The sequence below is a fragment of the Talpa occidentalis genome, unplaced genomic scaffold, assembly GCF_014898055.3.
Source record: "Talpa occidentalis isolate TD23 unplaced genomic scaffold, MPIMG_talOcc4v2.1 talOcc4.4, whole genome shotgun sequence".
NCBI classification, from domain to species: domain Eukaryota; kingdom Metazoa; phylum Chordata; class Mammalia; order Eulipotyphla; family Talpidae; genus Talpa; species Talpa occidentalis.
In genome coordinates, this window is record NW_023604295.1 from 1560716 (window position 1) to 1580792 (window position 20077).

The 20077-nt window shown below is 65.6% G+C and overlaps 1 protein-coding gene across 3 annotated transcripts in view; it reads right to left on the reverse strand.

The window, feature by feature from the left end:
• Window positions 1-2836: 2836 nt before the first annotated feature.
• The window catches only part of ABCG1 (ATP binding cassette subfamily G member 1), a 34785-nt gene continuing 17544 nt past the window's right edge, over window positions 2837-20077 (reverse strand). For 2 of the 3 annotated variants that reach the window (XM_037524906.2, XM_037524905.2), the window contains exons 3-15: window positions 15185-15302; window positions 13642-13774; window positions 13200-13250; window positions 10784-10929; window positions 10528-10651; window positions 9930-10044; window positions 7741-7925; window positions 7542-7643; window positions 7006-7174; window positions 6223-6323; window positions 5965-6123; window positions 5036-5154; window positions 2837-4231 (exon numbers count right to left, since the gene is read on the reverse strand). In XM_037524906.2, the coding sequence (XP_037380803.1) occupies window positions 4003-4231; window positions 5036-5154; window positions 5965-6123; window positions 6223-6323; window positions 7006-7174; window positions 7542-7643; window positions 7741-7925; window positions 9930-10044; window positions 10528-10651; window positions 10784-10929; window positions 13200-13250; window positions 13642-13774; window positions 15185-15302 (1751 nt within the window). In that variant the 3' untranslated portion in view covers window positions 2837-4002. The remainder of the gene's footprint in view (window positions 4232-5035; window positions 5155-5964; window positions 6124-6222; window positions 6324-7005; window positions 7175-7541; window positions 7644-7740; window positions 7926-9929; window positions 10045-10527; window positions 10652-10783; window positions 10930-13199; window positions 13251-13641; window positions 13775-15184; window positions 15303-20077) is intronic. The other variant, XM_037524907.2, reaches the window with a different exon arrangement.

Consider the following 20077-nt stretch of genomic DNA (forward strand, 5'->3'; position numbering starts at 1 on the left):
CCCTGCTCCCCCCACCCCCACTTCTGTGCTCTTCCACCTCGTGGATACCTCTGGGCTTGTGCTTCCAGACCGGCGCCGTGGCTTGGATCCCAGGCGGTGAGGACACGCGTGCAGGGGTGCCCCTGCATTGTGTTTATCAGAGGCTGGTTGTTGCTGTCGAAGCAACCACCGTGTCCATCAGAAGGGAAATGCGGGACATTCCCACGAAGGTGCGGTGCGGCCCGAGTGAGAGTGGGGTTCACTGGGGCCCACAAGGGCCTGTGGCTATGCAGCATGGGTGGGGTGCCCCGCCTTGCCTCTGAGGCTAGAGGGGTGAACCCCACCTGGCTGTGATGGTCACCCCCAGGGTGGCATGGGGCCTTCGTGTTATTTGTTGAAACAGGTGTGTAGACTGTAACGGAAAAACTCAAAGAGAGTTTGGGGGGCAGCAGGGCAGGAGTGGGGTTTTGATGGGGGAAGAGGAGGGAGGGGCAGGCACATCCGCCTGAGGGGAGGGACGGGGTGCCGGGGACACTGGGCCCGGCTTTTCACTCTGCTGCCTCCCTATTGGCGCACGGGGCTCCGCACCCAGAGAGGTGACCCTGGTCTCCCCGCAGGGCACAGCCCAAGGGGCCCCCGGAACCAGCCAGCCCGGACCCCAGTGCCGACGCCTAAGGGACGGCTGGGAGGAAACGCCGACTCAGGAGGGGGAGGTGGGCACCGGCGAGCGCGGGTCCTCCTTCCTGGAGGGCCGGATGGTCCCCGCGCTGTGGACACCTGGACGCTCCTTCCACGGCAGACGCGCTGGGCGCGGCCATCGCCCTCCTCGGGAAAGGAGCCTCCCTTCCACCGCTGCGCCGCAGGCCCTGAGGCTCCGGCCCCGTGCGGGAAGGGGCAGCGTGTCACGGGGAGCCGACGCCGGCTGCGTCCCAGGACGGCTCCCTCAGCCGCCAGAAGGAGACCCCGCAGGCCCCACAGACCCAGACGCCATCCCGCGGGCCGAGAGCATGCCTTACCCACGCCAGAAAGGAGCGAGAGAGAGAGAGAGAGGCCTGAAAGTGACGACGCTTTATTTGATCGATGACGTGTTTTCATAGACGGTGTCTGATCGCAGAAGACAAAGTGTGAGTCTGCAAAGGACGCACAGACAAGTCTGAAGGGGAGAGCGCTACAGAGCACGCCAGGCGGCCGGGGGGCCTGGTGCTGCTCCGGCCGCGCCCCAGCCGAGAAACAGCCGGAAGCAAGTGCCCGAGAGGACCGGCGCCGTCTTGAAACGCGTCCGCGTGAGCCCACGCGCGGGGTGATCCACAGCAGCGCGACCCCACGCGGCGCCACCTCACACAGCGCCACCTCGCAGAGCGGGGGCAGCGCCGGCCGGCTGGGCGTTGGGGCGCGGTCCGCCTGGTGCCGTGAAGACCCGCGTCTGTGAGCACGGGGGACACACGGCCGTGCCCGGGCTCCACCCCCTGGAAGCGGGGTCTGCATCGGCTGTGCTTTGAGAGGGAGCCGAGGGGCCCCTTCCGGAGCTGCTCTTCGGGGAACAGCAGCGCCTCGCGCGGGAGCCGAGTAGACGGGCCCCCACGTCCGCACGGGGAGAGCCGGGGCTGCAGCTCAGGGGTACCCCTCCACTCTGAGAAGCCGGGCGCCCCGTCCACAGGGCCCCCCGGCCAGGCCAGCGGCTGGCGGTCCAAATGTCATTAGCGGTTGGGACGAACTGACTGAGGCTTAAACGCGAAAGATTCGCGGTCGTCGGGCCGCGGAGCTCCAAGGGCCGCGGGAGGGGGAGCGGGTGGTGCTGGCGAGGAGCCGGGTCCCCCGGTACCTTCAGATCCGCTGCGCTCGGGCCTCCCCCTGCCCCCTGGTCCCGTGGTGACCAGCTCTCAGCCCGAAGCCCCGGACCCCGCGCCCCCAAGCTGCCCCTCCAAGGCCAGTCCCGTCTGCCCTGCAAAAGAGAACACCCTCAGGCCTGAAAGAGGGGAGACTGTCGGGGCCACTTCTGCCCCACAAGTAGATGAGCCCACCACTCCAGCAAAGCCCTGTTTGCAAAACTTTCTGGAAAGCTCTGCCAAGCTGAGGCCTGGCTCTGCTGGGAGGAAAGGGCTGGTGCGAGGCCAGGGCCTTGGGCAGCAGAGTCGCCCACCCTAGTGCAGCGGCGAGGGCTGCCTGGATCTCCCTGTGGGAGCAGCCCTGGGGAGGCCTGCGGGGGTCGAGCCTGCAGCTGCCCGCTGGCCATGGATGGAGCACCGGTGGCTCCCAAGTGCCTCCAGTCAGGTCTCCTCCCGGTGGGGGCAGAGGAAAGATGCAGCCTCGGGGGCAAGTTAAATCCACGTACAAAGTACAGGCCAATGGTCAGCCGGCTCCTCGCTCGAGTGTCCCGACAGACCAAAGCAGGCCGGGGCTGCTGTCCTGAGAGAAACGCCAGCTGGGTGCCAGGATGTTGAGTTCCGCTATTTCTGCGGCTGTGGCTTGGGCTCGTGTCCCCCAAGGTCTGGTGACACCGTGAGTCCCAGCAGGAAGCCCCACCATGGGTGCCCAGAGGAGCAGCCGCTGGCCTGAGCGGGCAGGCGCGCTGAGGGGGCGCCTCTGACGCTAACGGGGCAGGGGGAAGCGGGAGAGGGGGGCGAGGGGCCGGGGGACGAGAATGCACGACCTGCGGGACAGTGGCACGGGGGCCTGAGGGCGGGGGAGGGCGCGTTTACCATCAGGAGACGGGGCGCTCCGCGCTCAGCCCAACTCTTCCCAGACCCACAGGCCGGAAAGTAAACACACGGCCTGAAAATCCACGTTCCCTCGGTAAAATCCAGAGAATCACTTTGAGTTACAAGCATTTACCACTGAACACAAGTAAAAAGTTTTATGTAAAATACTTTATTAGCATCTGTTTTTCCGAAAGTATCTAAGGTCATATTTGCTCGTGTCGCAGCCCCGGCCCTCAGCGGCCGCCTCCCTTCCTCACCGCGCTCAGCGCTTCACCCCTCTGGCCATCTGCTTGGCGTGAGGAGGGGGATCTTTTCCTTCGTTCTTGGAGTTAGGGCGGTTTCAGGTCAGGGATGAGGGGCGCACACAGAGCTCAACGCACGCCCAGAGCAATCCCGCGTGGGGGTGGGGTGCACCACCTCTCCGTGCCACCCGGGCACAGGGGGGTCCTGGGTCAGGCAGGTAAGGCGGGCGCCTCCCCCAGGCCGTGGGGGAGCCCCCCAGCTCGCCTCTCGAGGAAAGCAGGCCCAGAAGAACAGGCCATGCCAGAATTGCCCCAGGCCCAGGGTCCCCGGAACACTTGCACCTGATAACAGGAGGCAACAGGCAAAGCGAAAAGAAGAGAGACCCTGGGGTGAGACTGCCTGGAATCCCTGCTCCCCGCTCAGCTGGCTTGGCTGGCCGGGCACCCAGCCCGGAGGGAGCCCCAGCACAACACGAGCAGGCCCCGCCCTGAGCACTTGGGGGTTCACAAGTAAGTGGTGGAGGAAATCCCAAGGCAGCCAGTACAAAGCCAGGAACGTTCTAGAAGGAACGGGCACCGGGCCTGGCACCCCAGAGTCGGTTTCTTTGGCTTTGCAATCCCAACTCTGCTCCAGCGGACAGGCTGCGTGCGGCCCAGGAGGAAGGGCTGCACCTTCCAAACAGCGGATCCACCGGGGGGAGAGCAGCGGGGGCGCCGTATCCCGAATCACTTGAAAGAGCTACACCTGGGGGGCGGGTGGGCCTCAGCCCCAGCGTCGGAGAGCACGTGCGGCGGCCGAGGAAAGGGAACCAGCCCGGGGCCGGAGGCCCTTCTCCGGCGCAGACAGAGACTTCCCCCAAGTCCCCTGTTCCCAGCGACGTGGAGTTTATGTTCTGCCCAGAACACAACGTAACATGGAATTGTGGAAAAACAAAAAGTCTCTTTCCTCCTCCTACTGAAAGCCGGGGGGTGGAGAGGAGCCGGGGCCACGGCAGCCGCTCCAGAGACAGGGTCCGTCCTCCCTGTGCCCTTGGGCATAGCTCACGTCCACGATGCCCAGTTCTCTCTCCTCACAGCCAGGTTTACCTCTCCGCCCGGATTTTGTACCTCAGGACGAAGTAGGCGATGAGGCGCAGGGAGATGAAGAAGATGCCGAGAACGATGAAGTCCAGGTAGAGCTTGGCGTTCTCCACGTCCAGCTCCCGGAGGATGGCCTCCGACTTCTGGAAGTGGCAGGTGTCCTCGATGTCACAGTGCAGGTCTTCCCGGTCCAGGCCGTAGATGGAGAGGATGACCCCCTCGAACCCGTACCTGGGGGAGCACAGGTTTGAGGTGGGGTCTGACCTCCAGCTGGCACCCCCGCCCCATCACTGCCCCCAAGGACAGGTCACGCGCCCGCTTCCCTCCCTCTCACCACTCCCGACACACACAGCTCCGCTGTTTTCTCTGAGCGCTTTTTCCTCGAGTTTTGACTCATTTGCTTTCCTCCAACATCTCCAGCAAAAAAACAAACAACTAGCGGACGCTTGTTCAGGGGCGAGGGAGCTGGAGGAACCTGGGTCCAGCTGAGAGGCGGGCCTTCGCTACGGCCCTCCGAGGCCCAGAGCTGTCGCCCAGGTCCAGGCCGCGTGGCCAGCGCACGCCTTGACTCTGAGAGGCAGACGCGGTTCCTGGCTGCTGGGTCGGGGCGCGAGCCCCCCGGGGCTGCCCAGCGCTTGGTGCGGTTGATCGCCCGCTCCCGGCATCTGGGTCTGAACTGGCTGCTCCCGCGTGCGTGCATGTGTGGCTCCCGCCCAGCCCCGCACACGCCTGCCCCACCTGGTGCCTGCCCCAGAGCCGCCCAGAGAGAGCGGCAGCCCCGCCCCGGCCAGCCCCAGCGGGTTCTTGTCCAAGGACGTTAGGACGTTTCCAAGATGGCCTGGGTTTGCTGGCTCTCTTAGGGTCTCCCAGATCTCCGGGACTTTGAGGAAAGATGGACTTGCAAAATGGGGGCACCCACTGCCCCCAAAGCACAGGGTACGTGGGGTCCCACCAGGGCTCGAGTCCTGCCGCCCCCTGCCCTGGCGCACGAGCGTGTGAGCACGACTGGCTCTGCCGCGGGCGGCGGGCGCGCACCTGACGTAGGAGATGTAGGACATCCACTGCAGGTAGGCTGGGATGGTGTCGAAGCTCACAAAGAACCCTGAGAAGAGCAGGACTGGGATGGCCGTCACGGGGCCCACGAAGGTCGCCACCTGGGGGCACAGAGGGCTCACTTGGGGGCCAGGCGCCCCCTCCTTCTCAGGAAGGCCTGTTCTGCACCGTCACACCCAGCAGCCGGCCAAGGACCTGAGTCCCCAGGCAGGGCAGGCCCGGGCGGGGTCTCCTGTCGGGGTGCAGAGGGGTGATGCCGCAGGGCTTGGGGGAGGGTCAGCGGGGCAGGCTCAGGCCGGAGCTGGAGGGCGAGGAGGGATGGCGCAGGAGGAGAGGAGGGCCCAGCGCCTTCCATAGCGGGACAGGTGCCGCCACGGTCCCCACCGACACGAGAGGGGCAACAGCCCCAGAGGATGGGCAGGTGTGGGAAAGGTGTGGTGGGCGGGACTCCTCCCACAGGGGGCTGGGCGGGCTGGGGGAGTGGCCCGGCCCCAGAAGGGGCTCCCCAGAAGCAGCACAGGAGACTCTCAGAGCTGGGCCCGCCAGCCTTGGCATGCCTCGGCCACAAGGTGGCTCCGGGGCTCAGGGCCAGGGCAGCACAGCGGGAAAGGGGGTGTGCCTGGACCACGGCCTCTTGCCGCCTGCGGCCGGGGTGTGCTGAGGCTGCGCCCGTGGGTGCTGAGCTGGGGGAGGCCCCCGTGCTGGCGGGTCGGGCCGGGCTCGGCTGCAGCGTGTCGGGAAGGAACTGAGACAGCACGTGGCAGGCAGGGAGACCGCCTGCCCGGGGGAGCCCTGGGGGAGTCGACGAGATGCTCAGGGCGGGACTAGGAGAAGCGGGTCTCGGCCGGAGGGTGAAGGAAGACCCGAGGCCCGGCGACGAGGGAAGCAGCCCGGGGCTCCCCAGCCACTACCTGCAGTGATGTGGAGGCCGCCCCGATGAGCAGCCCCAGGGATTGTGCCACCAGCGAGGTCATGGTGCCCAGCGCGGCGAACAGCACGAAGCGCACGGCGTCGGACGGCTGCGAGGTCATCCAGTACACGATGCTGCAGTAGGCCACCGGGAACATGATCTGCAAGCACAGCGCGGCCTCAGGGGGCGCCCCACCTGCTGCCAGGCCGGGCGGGAGGGCGCAGGGAGGCCCCCCTAACCGTGCCCCGAGGCTGCGTACCTGGAAGGGGACGTCTGCCATGGTCTTGGCCAGGTAGTAGGCCTTCAGGCTGTACCAGTAATTCAGGTGCTCACGCAGAAACACTCCCATCTCCAGGGGAACTAGGGGCAGGGAAACCAGGAAGAGTCAGTCTCAGGCCCGCCTGGCTAATGTCCCCCCGATGCCCCGGTGCTGAGCCTGGTCACCCCACTGGCCCACGCCTGGCCCCTGAGGCGTCACCAGCCCACGTTGTCATCCTGAGAACACAGACTCGAGCACGGAACCTCCTTCGGGGACTGTGTTCCCAGGGGTGCCTCAGGTGAGGTGCCCAGCTCGGGGGCCCCGGGGGGACTTCAGGGAGGGGCTGCTCAAGCTGGAGTCCTGATGAGGGCCGCATTCTACACTGATAGCCCCAGCTGACCAGGGGCAGCCTGCTCTGCCCTCCATCTGGAACAGAGAACCGCTGGAACCGTTCATCCGCCCACACGCTTGGCCACACCAGGGCTCTCTGACCCACCGAATGAGGAAATGCGTAGGCAGCAGGACTGGATGGGTTCCCGAGGAGGAGCCTCCTAGAAAGCGCTCTCTCTCCGTGCTTTAAAATCTACCATTAGAGAGTCATTCCTGTGGCTTACACGGTGTATTTTCTGGCCTCATAGAAACTACAGCAAGACCTACATCCGTTGGCAGAGTGTGGGATTTAAGCAAAAAGATCCGGTGTGTTCAGAAAACTCATCTGCTGGCCAGTGCCCTTCCTAGGGGGCCAGGTAAGGGGCAGAGGTGGCTCCGCGGTCAGGCACTCACAGGTGAGAACGGTGGGCATGAGAGCCGCGAACATGAGGAACAGCATGGAGAAGAAGAGGAAGCCGGAGTTGCTCAGGACCTTCTTGGCTTCGTTCCCGATGCCCAGGTAGAGCAGGCCGATGAGGAGGCCGATCCCGATGTGAGAGGTGATTCGCAGGTGTGTCAGGACCTGGGGGCGGGCGGGCGTTTACCGGTGCACCGCGTGCCGGCCAGGGCAGGGCAGGGGCTTCGGGGCCTCACCAAGCCGGTGCCAGGCTCGCCTGCCCCTCTGCCCCAGAAGAACCAGCCCCCAGCCCCGAACCAACCCAGACACACGCCACACTGAGACACACACTCACGCCACATGCACACTCACACATATGCTCAGACACACATACACACACACACCACATGCACAACACTCAGACACACTTACACACAAATACACACATGCACATGCCACACGCACTCAGATACAGACTCACACTCACAAACACACACTCAGACACACACACGCCGAGCCAGAGCAGACCCCGTCGGCCCCACGGGCTCCTCACCGAGTCCCTCATGATGCTGAGGAAGGTCCTCTTGAAGAGGATGCAGAACTGGGTGAGGCAGCTGGCGGAGAAGCTGTGGCAGCCTTCCATGGAGGTGGAGTCCTGGGGGCACAGCGGGGTGAGCAGCGCCCCGCCCAGACGCCAGGCGTGCGGGGCGGGCGCGGCACGAGGCTCTGCCCGGGGTAGGGGGTGGCATTACCTTTCTCAACCCCTTTAATCGTTTTGCCTGCTTTACCTCTTCAGAGGGCCGGTGCCAAAGAAAGGGGTTCACCTCGGCATCGCCCCCGAGCTCCCTCTTGTGGTCGGAGTCGCACACGCCCTCGCGGACGGCTCTCACCAGGCGGCCGTTCTGGTCCCCGTACTCGCCCGAGGCCACCTCCATGACTGTGGGGGGGACAGGGTCAGGCGGGGTCAGGCGGAGCACCCAACACCCCTCCTGAGGGCCAGGCCACTCACCCCGCCCGTCACCCTCACTCTACAGGTGTTTCCGAGCAATTCCAGAGGCGCTGCCAGAGGTAACGATTCGTCAGAATCACCAGCAAACATGGGGCCCACACCCCACAAAACCGTCATGGCCGCCGCAGACACGGGGTGCTGTGTGGTGGGGAGCCCGCGGGGAGCCGCCCCCTGCTCCAGCATCCTGTTCCCGAATGCCTGGGAGGCGGGCATTGGGCATCGGAATGGGGAGGGGTCCCTGCTCGGGGGTGCCTGTCCCGTGGGTCGCGTGGGAGCCACGGCAGCGGCGGCAGCTCTGTGGGACCACAGGAAGGGAGCAGGTCCTCAGGGTGCCCGGCATCCGTCTCAGCTCTCCTGTGAGCCTCTCTTCCACCCGCCCTGCCTGGGCCCTGCGCATCATGCCCTTCTGCACCTCTAGACTCGGTCAAGGTCCGGGCCCCGCTTCCTCTCCTGCCACATGGCCGGCTCCACACCTGGGGGTGATGCCCCACTCCGTCCCCGCTCCTTCCGGGCCTCCTGGACCCTCATCTCAACAACCTGGGGCTGAGGTCCAGAAGGCCCTGGCCTCGGGCCCCTGGCCACACGCGCTAAGTGCCCTCCCGGGGCAGCCAGGTCTACAGACCCAGTGGAAACCAGGACACGTGGCCCAGAACATCCTCACCCCGACGCCCAACCAGCCGGGTCTCCCACTCGCTCGCCGCTCCCACTGCACCCTGGACCTCGCCTGGTGACACTGAGGGAGAAGCCACCAGGGGCTGCGGGACCCCAGCGCCAGAAGTTATTCGCTCTTCCCCGCCTCCCTGTGCAGGCCTCGGACACCCCCAATCAGAGCACCTTCACTCCTTCTCTCTCATGGACAAATACAGGCGTGTCCCCTTATTTGGGATTCCATTGCACAGTAAGATACTTCGGGGGCCCCTCGCTTTGCTGCAGGGTGCTGTCCCAGTACTCCCCACATCGCTCACTATGGCTGCTGCCTCTTGCTCTCCTGCACCCCGTTCTCGGGCTGGGCCTGTCCTGTCCTTGCTAGGCTCCTCCCCAGCCCCACAGGACCCCACTGCAGTGTGTGCGGAGTGACGAGGCCCCGCTTTCCTGGAGTGCAGCTCTCCGTGCTCCAGGTGTCCGCTGGGTCCTGCAACCACCAGGCGGTGCTCCCTGCTGGCTAGGTGCTCCGGGGAGCTGGCCCCATATCCAGGTCACCCCAAACTCCCTGCCTGCTGCCCCTTCTTAGAGGAGAAGCCCCCCAAGGAATGGTGCCCTGGGGGGGCCAGATGTTCGATGCTGGGGGAGGAGAGGGTGACTCCCCGAGTTCATGTCACACTGTGTTTGTTTGGAAAGGCCCCACAGGCTCACTCAACTCTCCTGGACTTAGGGTGGGCCCAGAGGCTGGTCCTCAGAGGGGAGAGGACCAGGGGAGGCCCGGCAGCAGGCCCCAGCTCCGTGTGGACGACGAGGAGGTGACGGGCTGAAGGTGCGCCGGAGAGACGGGGCCCGGGGCCGCCACAAGGAGCTGGGGCCGCACATCGGAGGGTGTGGGGCCCAAGGGGCCGACGTGCGCGCAGCGCATGGCCACAGTCACCCCTCAGTCTGGGAGCCGCACCATGGCAGTGCCCGGGCCTGGTCTCCGGACACTGAGGGCCACCCACGGCCACCTGCTGGGTTGGGAGTTCAATTGGAGTTTTCACGTCCCCATTAGCCACCGCAGCGGGCACCGCCTTTATATGGAGGGTGTTTCCTTTTAGAGACAACTTCCTTTCACCTGCCTCGCTGGGGCCCGCAGCCACTCCAGCTTCTCCGGGGGTGGGGTTGGGGTGGCTCCTTTCCTCTGCTTTCAAAAATTCCCCATTTGATGGCGTTTGGTCACTTGTGGAATGTTCCAGCAATTCCTGACCGGGACTCCGGGCAGCAGTGGAGCCCCTGCCTTCTACTCACCGAAGTCCGCGGGATTGTGGTAGGTCGGGCAGTTGAGGCCTAAGTCCCTCAAATACGGTACGAGATTGGAGACCTTTCCGCGGTACACGCACTGCCCTTGGCTGAGGACGTAGAGCTGGAAAAGGCAAGGAGAAGGGAGACGTCAGGCCTGCCCACCTGTCCATCTGTCCGCCCATCGTCCGCCCATCGACCACCTCTGAGAACGTGACATCCTCGCCCAGACTACAGCTCACAGGGAACGCGCGTGGGGGGCAGAGGCCGGGACTGTCTCCCCTCCCCCATCTAACAGAGCACCGACTGGGGCCAGATCCTCTGGGATTTCTTTTTCTTAGAATAACATACAAACCTGAGGGTCATGCAAGAGGCCGGACACTCCACACACAGTAACCTGCGCTTCGTTCTGTGACACGGATGCCCGGCCTCATGGGGGCTCCCTGAGCAACGTCAGTAGGACCCGGGACCCCGGGTGGACCCAGCCAGCTCCTCCCGCCCTTCACAAGCAGGGGACGTCCCAAGCCTCAAGGACCGAGGCCGAGAGCAGGACCCGCCTGGTGGACGCGAGTGGGCGGGTCTCCCGGCTGCCTCAGGGGCTGCGTACCTGGTCAAACAGCTCGAAGAGCTTGGCGCTGGGCTGGTGGATGGTGCAGATGATGGACCTGCCGCCCTGGGCCAGCCCCTTCATCAGGGAGACCACCTGGAAGCAGGACGCGCTGTCCAGGCCGCTGCAAGTCAGAGGGCGCCATGAGGCCCGGGACCCCAAGACACCCACCCCCAAGTCTTGGGGAGCAGGAGAGCTGGCCCCTGGGGGGTAGGGGTGGCGGCTTCAGGGCGGGGCAGGCTGGGCTCACGGTTACCTCGTGGGCTCGTCGAAAAACATGACGGGGGGGTTGTTGACCAGCTCCAGTGCGATGGCCAGGCGCTTGCGCTGGCCGCCCGAGAGGCTGCCCGTCCGCGTGTTGGCACAAGACAGCAAACCCAGAGCCGTGAGGATCTCCTTGACCTGGGGGCAACAGGGCCAGGGGCGGTCAGGGCCCCTGAGCCATACCTCACCACCCCAGGGGGCCATACCAAACCACCCCAGCTGCCCAGTGGGGCAGGCTCATTTCAAGCCTGAGGCTCTGACCACGTCCCTTGGGGCCATCGAGCCGCGCCCCGTCCTGCTGCCCGCTGGGGAAGAGAGCTGTCGAGAGCCGCCCTCGCAGAGGTCCCCAGCTGGCCCTGGGAAGCTGGCTGGGCCCCGAGACACAAACAGGCCAATGTGAAGCCCCCCCCATTTGCTCCAAGTCACTGATCCTGTATCGTCTCAGGGAGCAGAAAGGCAGCCGCCGCAGACTGCTGTCAGGCGGGATCCACGGGCCCTCCCCGCCTGCTGGACACGCCAGCAGCTCCCCTGGGGAGCATTCAAAAGGAGAAGGCGTCTCCAGGAAAGGAACTTTCTGTCTGCTCTTGGGTTGTCCACACGGTCGGGACGAAGGGCAGCAGGCAGGATGTGGAGGCAGAGGCCACTCGGTGGCCTCACCTGCCCGCACTGTCAGGGGCATCTTCTCCAGCCAGCGGGGCGGCTTGGCTTTAGAACTGGCCAGGAAGTGGACCAGTGGGAAAGGAAGATATGTGACTAGAGACACCGTGGACTATTACTCAGCCATCAAAAAGGCAAGGCCTTGCCATGGGTGGCGATGTGGACGGGCCTGGCAAACAGGAAATAAATCAAAGACAAGCGCGGAGGGTCTCACACGAGGAGACAGAAAAGAGGGTGCGTGCCCAGAGGGGAAGGAGGGTGAGCGGGGATGAAAGGGGTGAAGAGGCCGTGGGGAGGCAGTGGACGCCACCGTATAGAAAGATCTGGAATTACAATGCCGTGCGGCTGAAGCTCATATACTGTCAGACGCCAACGATGCCGCAGTGACATTTACGAACTAGTGAGAGGAGCAACCGCCAAGGAAAGCTTCCGGGTCACCGGGAGGAAGGCATCCCCCCTCCCAACTGCCCCCTGCCCCCCCCTGCTCTGCCTGAGGAAGTGCCTCCAGGGCTGGGCCGCTTTTCTGGGAAACAAGGAAGCGCCTTGGAGGACACCACCTGCTGGAACATTCCATTCTATTGTGTTTCCAGGAAAAGTAAACAGCAGAGGCCCAGGTAGCAGATTGGTGGGAGACAGGCGGGCTTGGAACAACCGCAGTGGCAGCTTCAGCAGTGGGACCCTGTGGAGGCCTGGGGTCCAGGCGGCCAAGTCCGGATTTCCTGTGGGGGACCATGCAGGACCCCAGAGCTCCGGGGGCCCGTGGGGACACTCGCTGCTCCACACTCCCCACTTGTGAGCCAAGGGAGAGACCAGGCGCGGCCATCAACTCCGCACAGACGCTGGCTCTGCCGTGGGGTGCACTGGTGGCCCCAAGTTTGCAGGTGCAGCGGGCGAGGAGAGGGTGGCCCTGAAGATGCCGACCCCTGGGGGTGGCTTCTGCTTATGCCACCTGGGCCGGTGGGTGGGACGCATGTCCCCAGCAGTCTCTGCTCCTGTCTCCTCAGCCCCTTTAACTAAGTCCACCAACTGTCCATTCCCGTCAGAACGCAGAGGCCAAGTGGACTTCAGTGGCAACCCAGCAGCACTGTCCCTGCTCCCACAAGGGAGGCAGGAGCGGACATGATGTTGCATGATTTGGGGTTCACCAAGCTCCATTCCTGCCCACAGGCTCGCTGCCCAGCGAGGGGGCTGTCCCCACGGAGTGATGCACACGCGTGAACTCTCCGCAGTGTGGGGTCGTGGAGCTCCCGCGGGGCCTGGTCCTGACCCTCGCTGCTCCCGAGCCGGAGGCTTCGCGGCAGCCATGGCGGGCTTAGAAGGCCTCATCGTGCTGGAAACTTGTTTATTTTTTCAGAGGCCGGTTACTAGCATGAAGGAGCCGCAGCTCCCCTGGAGAGCGTGTGTGGGCGGAGGCGGCTATTTTCAAAGGAATGACTAACTTCTCCATTGTTGCTGTTTTATAAAAAGCCGCTGAGTGTGAAGGTATCAGGCCCAAAGGGTCTGCGCCGGGCCCCGCGCTGAGTGGGATTCTGGTCACCTAAGTCCGCCCCCCTGGCTGTCCTAGTGCGGACCTGAGGGAGCCAGACTCTGCGCGGAGTGACCAGTCACCCTGGCCCCGGCTGCCGGGCGGGGCACACACCGGGGGTCACGTCGCCCCCACCCCTCCAAGGTCATCAAACACCCCAACCACCTAGGCGGCGCCAGCAGGTGCCCCCACGGACTCTGTGCGCTGGAACCCCGACCACACTCACCATCTCCCTCCTGCCTTCGTCCTTCTCCTGCAGCTTCAGGTGTGCGGACACCTGCAGGGCGCATGGGCAGGTCAGAACACGGCACCCGCGGGTCCCCGCAGCTTCCCAGGCCCTGCACCGCTCCTGTGGCCTGCGCGGGGTGCAGGCAGGGGCCGAGCTAGAAGCCCCCATTCGCATAGCAGCTCCCTCTGTGTCCTCCAGAGACGGGGCTGGGGCAGTGGAGGGATGCAAACCCCAGGCATCTAGAACTTTCCATGGGGGAGAGCTTATACCATAGAAACAGGCAAGTGGAACCGGACTGGGCAGTGTTTCTCGGGTGCAATTCTGCTGCCAGCACAGCTCGGGGCCCCAGGCCCTGCTTGGTGGGGCAGGAGCTCAGTGGGGTAGGGCGGGTGGCCTCCCCTGGCACCTAGCGCTGTCTCTGCGGGCGGGGGGCGCTCACCATCATGGCCTCCTGCACGGTCAGGTGCGGCAGCAGCATGTCGTCCTGCATGATGTAGCACGACACCTTCCGGAAGCGGCGCAGGTCCCGGGGCAGCCCGTTGATGAGCACGGCCCCCTTCATGCCGGTCTCCCTGTAGGTGGGACAGCGCGCGGTCAGCCGCCCTGCCCAGCCAGGGCAGGGGAGAGAGGGTCGCACGGGAGGGAGGGGGCTGGGGTGTTGATGAGACGCGCCCACTGAACAAAGATGCCCGCAGGGTCGGAGGTGCACCCTGGCTTTGTGCAGAGTCCTAAGATCGGTCCCCAGCCAACCCTGTGTGCACCCGAGGTCACACCCGAGGTCACACCGACAGCCCCACAGGCTGTGCTCTGCAGTGGGGGCGCGGCTGGCACCTTGGAGCTGTCCCTGGTGCAAGCGGCTGCCCACCGGGAGGGCCCACGGCTGGCTCCCGGGCTCGGACAGTCCCCAGACTTGGGGCCTGGGCCCTGGACCCGCTCGGCCACAAGGATGGTCCTTCTCCACCAGGACGCAGTTTCTCTGCCCACAGTGGATGGAGGGGCAGCCACGCACCCACCCGCAGGCCCACTGTGCTGGCATCTCCTGCCTGGGGCTCCCTCCGCCTGGGGAGGGGTGGGCATGCTGCCAGGAGCCTCTTCTCCCAGCCCTGCCCCTACATGCCCTACCCCACGCCCTACGTGGCGTCCATGGAGACCAGCGAGAGTGCATCTGTGTCCAGGGCCGTCCGGCTGGGGTCACGGGGCCACCATGCCCAGGGTCATGGGTGGCCCATCTTTCCTGCAGGGAGGCTGGGCTCACGGGCTCGCTTTGGGGCCAGGGGAGCCAGCAGCCTCCAGGCCTCCATCTGTGGCCCCAGAGCTACGGGTGTCAGGCGTGCCCCCAAGGGCACCCCTGTGCCCCTCTTGTGATGTGGGGTGTGGGGTGTGGCTTTATGCTTCAGATGTGACTGCAACAGGCAGGATTTGTCATGCGAGATTTGGAAAAAAATCCTAAACTTGTGCGTTAAGGAGAAATTCAGGAATTCTAAGGAAAGGGGTGACATTGTCTCTTTTTTGGCCACGGAGCGGCAGAGGCCCTGAACATTCTGCGTCCTGGTCCCTGACACGTGGTCGGGAACGCCTCAGGTAGGACATCAGCGACTGTGGCTTCCAAAGTCCAAACAATGACCGTGGCAGCGAGGCACGAGCCGGGCTCCCCTGTCTTCCCTACCCCCCCCTTCCAGGGGTCCGTGCCACCCCCACCTTCCCATTCCGGAAGCCCTGAGGCTGGGCCTGGCCGCTCGGCTCCGGGAACTCTCCCCTGAGCACAATGTCCACTCTGCACGGTCCACCATCCACCTTGCACTGTCCACCCTCCCCCGCCCACAAGGTCACCCCCCACAGCAGAGTGGTCTCCTTTGCCCTGCCCGGCCCGCAGGCCTCACTGCAGCTGCACTGAACTTAGGCACGGCCGCCAGGCCGAGTGGCCCCAGGACACCTGCTGCCACCCCAGAACCCCAGCGAGCCCCTCCCCCTCCCATGCTCACCTGTATCCAGCCAGGATGTTCATGAGCGTGGACTTCCCAGCCCCCGAGGGCCCCATGATGGCCACCAGCTCCCCGCTGTTGAACTTCCCGGAAATCCCCTTCAGGAGGGTCTTGTACCCTGCAAAGAGCAGACCGCGCTGATTAACACCGACACGGGAGCCCTGGTGGACGACACAGGCCCCTGGGCCGAGCCCCGGGCCCACGCTGAGACCCCCAGCCCCGGTACCGGACGCCAGGTTCCGGGCAAGGAAAGGGCCTCATGGCGTGTTTACGCCGCGGCCACGTTCCGGCCGAGCGTCTGGGTCGTGAGGCAGTTACTGCAGGTGCGATGGCTCCAGAGCCCACGGGGCCCCTTCACACACCCCGCCGGGGCCGCTCTCACTGCGGAACAGGGTGCAGCGGGCGGGGCCAGGCTCCCCAGGCAGCGGGAGCAGAAAACGGGGGGCTGCGACCCGGGCCCCCGCGGCAGGCAGCTCCTGCCCCCGTGAACGGAACCACCTTGTTGATCTGTCATCGGTGTGACCGTGAATTAACAATATAAACTTTACCTTAAATGCTTACTTCGTCACTCAGCAATGTATTATTTACTAATTAAAAATAAAAGCGTATCATTTTGCCAAGAATCAAATTGTTTTGAAGTTTCTTCCCGCCTCCCCCTGTGAAAGGAACAGCAGCACCTCCCAGCAGGGGGCCGCGCTGACGCCTGTTCCCAGCAGCCCATCAGAGGTGCTGGGGTGCGGGGGCAGCAGAGGTGGAGGCAGCTGGACTCACAGGCCAGACTCCCGGCTCCCGGCATCTTATTTCCTGAGGCTTCTCAGGACGTGCCCTTGGGGAGCAGAATCAGGCAGGTGCCCGTCCCGGCTGCCCACGGCACCGAGGGCCCGGCCAGGAAGGAGCTGGTGGGGGCTCAGCGGATGCTTGTTCTGGGCCTGCTCCCCAATCCCTACAGCCCCAAAGTGGGGTGTTCACATGAGCGAGGCTGTCCAGGGGCTGGGGGTCCTCTCCCCGCCACCGCCTCCTTCACGGTGGGACCCTGGACGGCCGAGCTGTCGCCAGCACACCTGACATGGAGGGGAGCCCCTGGGGCCTTGTTTAATCAGCCAGAGAAGCGGAAGCCGGGGCAGGAAGCTCGCGGTCCTGCCACCCGCCTCATTACCGGGGCCTCGGGAGGGCTGTGCCCTTTGTCCCAGAGGGGACAGGAGCAAACGGCGGGCGGCTGCGGGGGTGGGGCTGCAACGGGTCACGCTCGGCCCCGGCTTCCAGGGCACAGGTCTGCACGCAGCACAGGAGGACCGGGCTGGTGGGGGCAGGGACCCCAAAGGCCTGCGTGCACCAAGCCCCAGGCCGTGGCTCCTCGTGGGGATGCAGCTCTGTGGCTAGGAGCCCGGTGCCCTGGGCCAGGGGCCCCAGGGACACACATGACCTCACCCGGGAGCCCTAACTGTGGGCGCCTGCTCATTACCGGCCTCTTGGCGGCTCAGGCTGAGATCGGGGTTACTTGCGAGCAAACGCTCGTCAGCTGTTTCCTCTTGAAGACAGCTGGCTCCCCACCATCCGGGGAAGCTGGAGCCTGCGGGTGGGGCCTGGGGGGCCCTTGGGTGGGGTCTACCCTGCCCCAGAGAGTAACGCGGGCTAGGGGGAGCACACACAGGGCGCGGGGCCCCCCAGACGCCAGGATCAGACTGAGTGGGAGCTGGGGCCAGCGGGGCAGCGGGGCGGCCCGAGGTCCTGCCCTTTAGTCCACAGGCCGCAGCTGCAGGTCTGACGGTGACCGCAGTGCTGGACTGATGGGCAGCGCCCTGGTGACCTGAAAGCTGGGGCTCTGTCCCCGGGGAGGGTCAGGGGGCCCGAGAAGGGGCTAAGCCCCTCCAAAACAGCAAAATGCATTTGGGATGGAAGAAGCTTACCCAGGACCTGGGAGCAAGCCCAGCGGCCCCACTGTGTCCTCCACCTGGCCCCCCAGAGGCTGGGACGGGGCACAGCAGCCCAGGGTCAGGGGACTATGCCCCCTGCCAAACAGCAGCCCCTGGGATCAGCTGATTCTTGCACAAAATGCGTTTCAGAAAGCCAACCAGAAGCGCAGCGCAGCCGTGACACCTCCCGGTGAGTGGGCGGTGCTCCAGAGACCTGCCCCTGCCTCACCATATGGACGTGCAGGAGATGTGTGCACACGCCATGCACATACACGGGGCATGTACACATCGCATGCACATGATCACATGTATACATGATGTGTGTGCAACACTATTCACACACCGTGTGCACTCACCACACACATCACATGTGCACACCACACACACGCGCGTGCACATTCATAAGGACACACCCCACTCCCGAGGCTGCGGGTCCTCAGAGCCCCCGGCCCAGCGCAGGCGCTGAAATGCAGACAGGAGCCGCTTACATCTGCCCGTCAGGCAGGGAGCGGCTTTTATCACCGGGGTATTTTTACACTTCTAAAAGCAGACCGGGTCTTTTCACAGCCTTCTAAACCTGGCCAGAACAAAGAAGAAAAAATTCTGATTATTTAAATTATGCCAGAAGCTCCAGGGGGGCACCGCCAGCCCCACGTGTCACGTCAGCCGCGCCGGGGACGCACGCACCTGCTCTGCCCCCGGTCGTGACTGCTCCTGGGTGCTGCCTGGTGGGCGCCCCCCCACCCCGAGTCCAGACAAGGCTGGCAGGGGCCGTGGTGGGAACGGACTGCCTCGCCCTCCTCCTCTCCAAGAGTCACCCCACGACAGAGGACAGACGTCCCGGCCTCTACATCTGGACCCTTCCCTGTGACCCCCCACCTGCCTCATCCCCCGCGCGCCCGGCCCGAGGCCCTTCTCACTGAGCCCCTGCTGTCCCAGCCGAGGCAGAGCCGCAGCCACCGGCTGAGCCTCTCCCCATGGCCGCTGGCCTTGCAACACAGGCCGGGCTCGGGGACAGCGCGGAGGCAGCTCTGTCCACCTGTGACCTTGCCCTGCACCTGCAGACGCCCTGAGGACGCCCCGGTGGCCGGAGCCAGAGCCACTTGTCACGTCTCACTGACTGTCCCCAAGCCAGCAAGAGCGCGCCCTGCCCGCCTCCCCGCGGGCCTCTGGCTGGACGCGCCTGGCTCAGACCGCAGACTTGATTCCAGGCTGGCCGTTGCGTCCGGTTCCACACACGCACCCGCTCTCCAGGCAGCGGGCGCTCGGGCGGAGGGGCTGCCGTGCTGCGGCTGCTCCTTCTAGCCTCTCCACTCCGCGCCTGTTCCATGGGCCCCTGATGTTTGGCCTCCGCCTGTCCCTCCCTCCATCGGCCACCTGTGGCCCCACTGGCTGCCCGGTGTCTGCTGCGTCTGGCCAGGCAGACGCGCCCCCACTTCCCGCGTGGAGCCAAGTGCTCTGAACGGCAGTGGGGAGGGGCCACACCAGGAAACGCTGGCACGAGATGCCCCAGCTCCCAGGACCCCTCAGAGGCGCCCACAGGCCCCCAGGGGGCATTGTCCGCCAGGCTCCCGCCTCTCTTCAAAGCCCAGCTGGTCTGCAGACTCGGGACAGCAGCGCCAGGGGCCACCCAGAGATCCGAAACAAGCAACTTCCCTTTTGCACCCCTGGAACCGGTCTTAGTGCCGAGGGTGGCTCCCCCTCCTCTCTGTGGGGTCCCGCTGGGGACAGATGTCAGCTGCCCTTGGGGCCCGCACATGGCCGCCTCTAAGGCCACCTGCAGGCGGCTCGTTAACTGGGTGAGAAGCCGGAGTTGGAGCTCTGCTGCCTGCCGAGCCGGCCTGGGTGGCCCTGCTGCCCCCGCGCTCCACGGCCACTCGCCCCGTCTGTCCCGAGGCCCGTCTTGGGCACCTGGCCTTGCAGACGGCACCGTGCCCTGGCCCCGCGCCTGCCCGTGAGCCGTCACCGCGCCCCTGTGACGCTCCTCGGGCCGGCAGGGCAGGCATGTCCCCGGGGCCACCGCCCAGGCCCTGCCCTGAGAAGCCCCTGCGGGAGGCCCTCATGAAGGCCGGGCCTGCCTGCGGGCGCCAGAAGCTCCCAGGGGCGTGACAGTCCCTGTGCCCATGGACACCCCAGCAGCGGCCCCCCAGCAGGGCGGTGCCTGCAGCCTCCCCCTGTGTCGGGGCAGGCCGAGGAGCAAAGCCCAGCAGGGCCACGGAGAGCTGGTGGCTGGGCGGGCAGGGAGGGAGGGAGGGAGGAAGCACCTGGGAAAGGGAGGGTCTCCCCAGGCGGCGGCACCGCGCCAGGAGGGGGCCCTGGCTTCCCAGCAGCTCTTGGACTGTGAGGAAGGCTGATCTCGGGGCGCACTTCAAAGTTGATGGCATCGGAGCCACCCTCCGTCGGGGTGCGAGTCAGTGCTCACGGCTCCACGAGTGGTGGTGTGCGGGACGCCCTGTACCCACATGCACAGCAGAGGCCCGCCCGTGCCCGCCCGTGCCCTCGCTCCCTCCCTGCCGGGCGAGGCGGCCACATCACTGCCCTTGGGCCGGGTCACTGCTCCCACCCCAAGGTGACCCAGGGCCGGGGCTGGGGTGGCAGGGCCTGGCCGGAGCCGCGGGTGCAGTGGCGGGAGCGGTCTGCCCGGGACGCTCCGCCGGAGGGAACACGCAGCTCTGCGTCTTCCCCCAGCTGGGCGGGGAAGCCGGGGCCTCGGGCCCCTGGACAGGCCTCGCAGGCGCCCTGTCCGTCCTCCTGGCTCTGGCCCACGGTGAGGCTGCCAGCACGAGGCAGGACGGGGCAGGCGCCTTCGGGGTCCGACTGCTGCTTCTGAAATTCCTGCACGACGACCCCGTGGCTCGGAACCCCCACCTGGGAGGCGCAGAAGAGGCTCGAGTTCTCTACCCAAAACGCCGGGGACGGTGAGCCACCCGCCAGCGGCAGAGCCCGGCCCCCACTCCCCGCGGGGCCTCCCTCCGGCCCC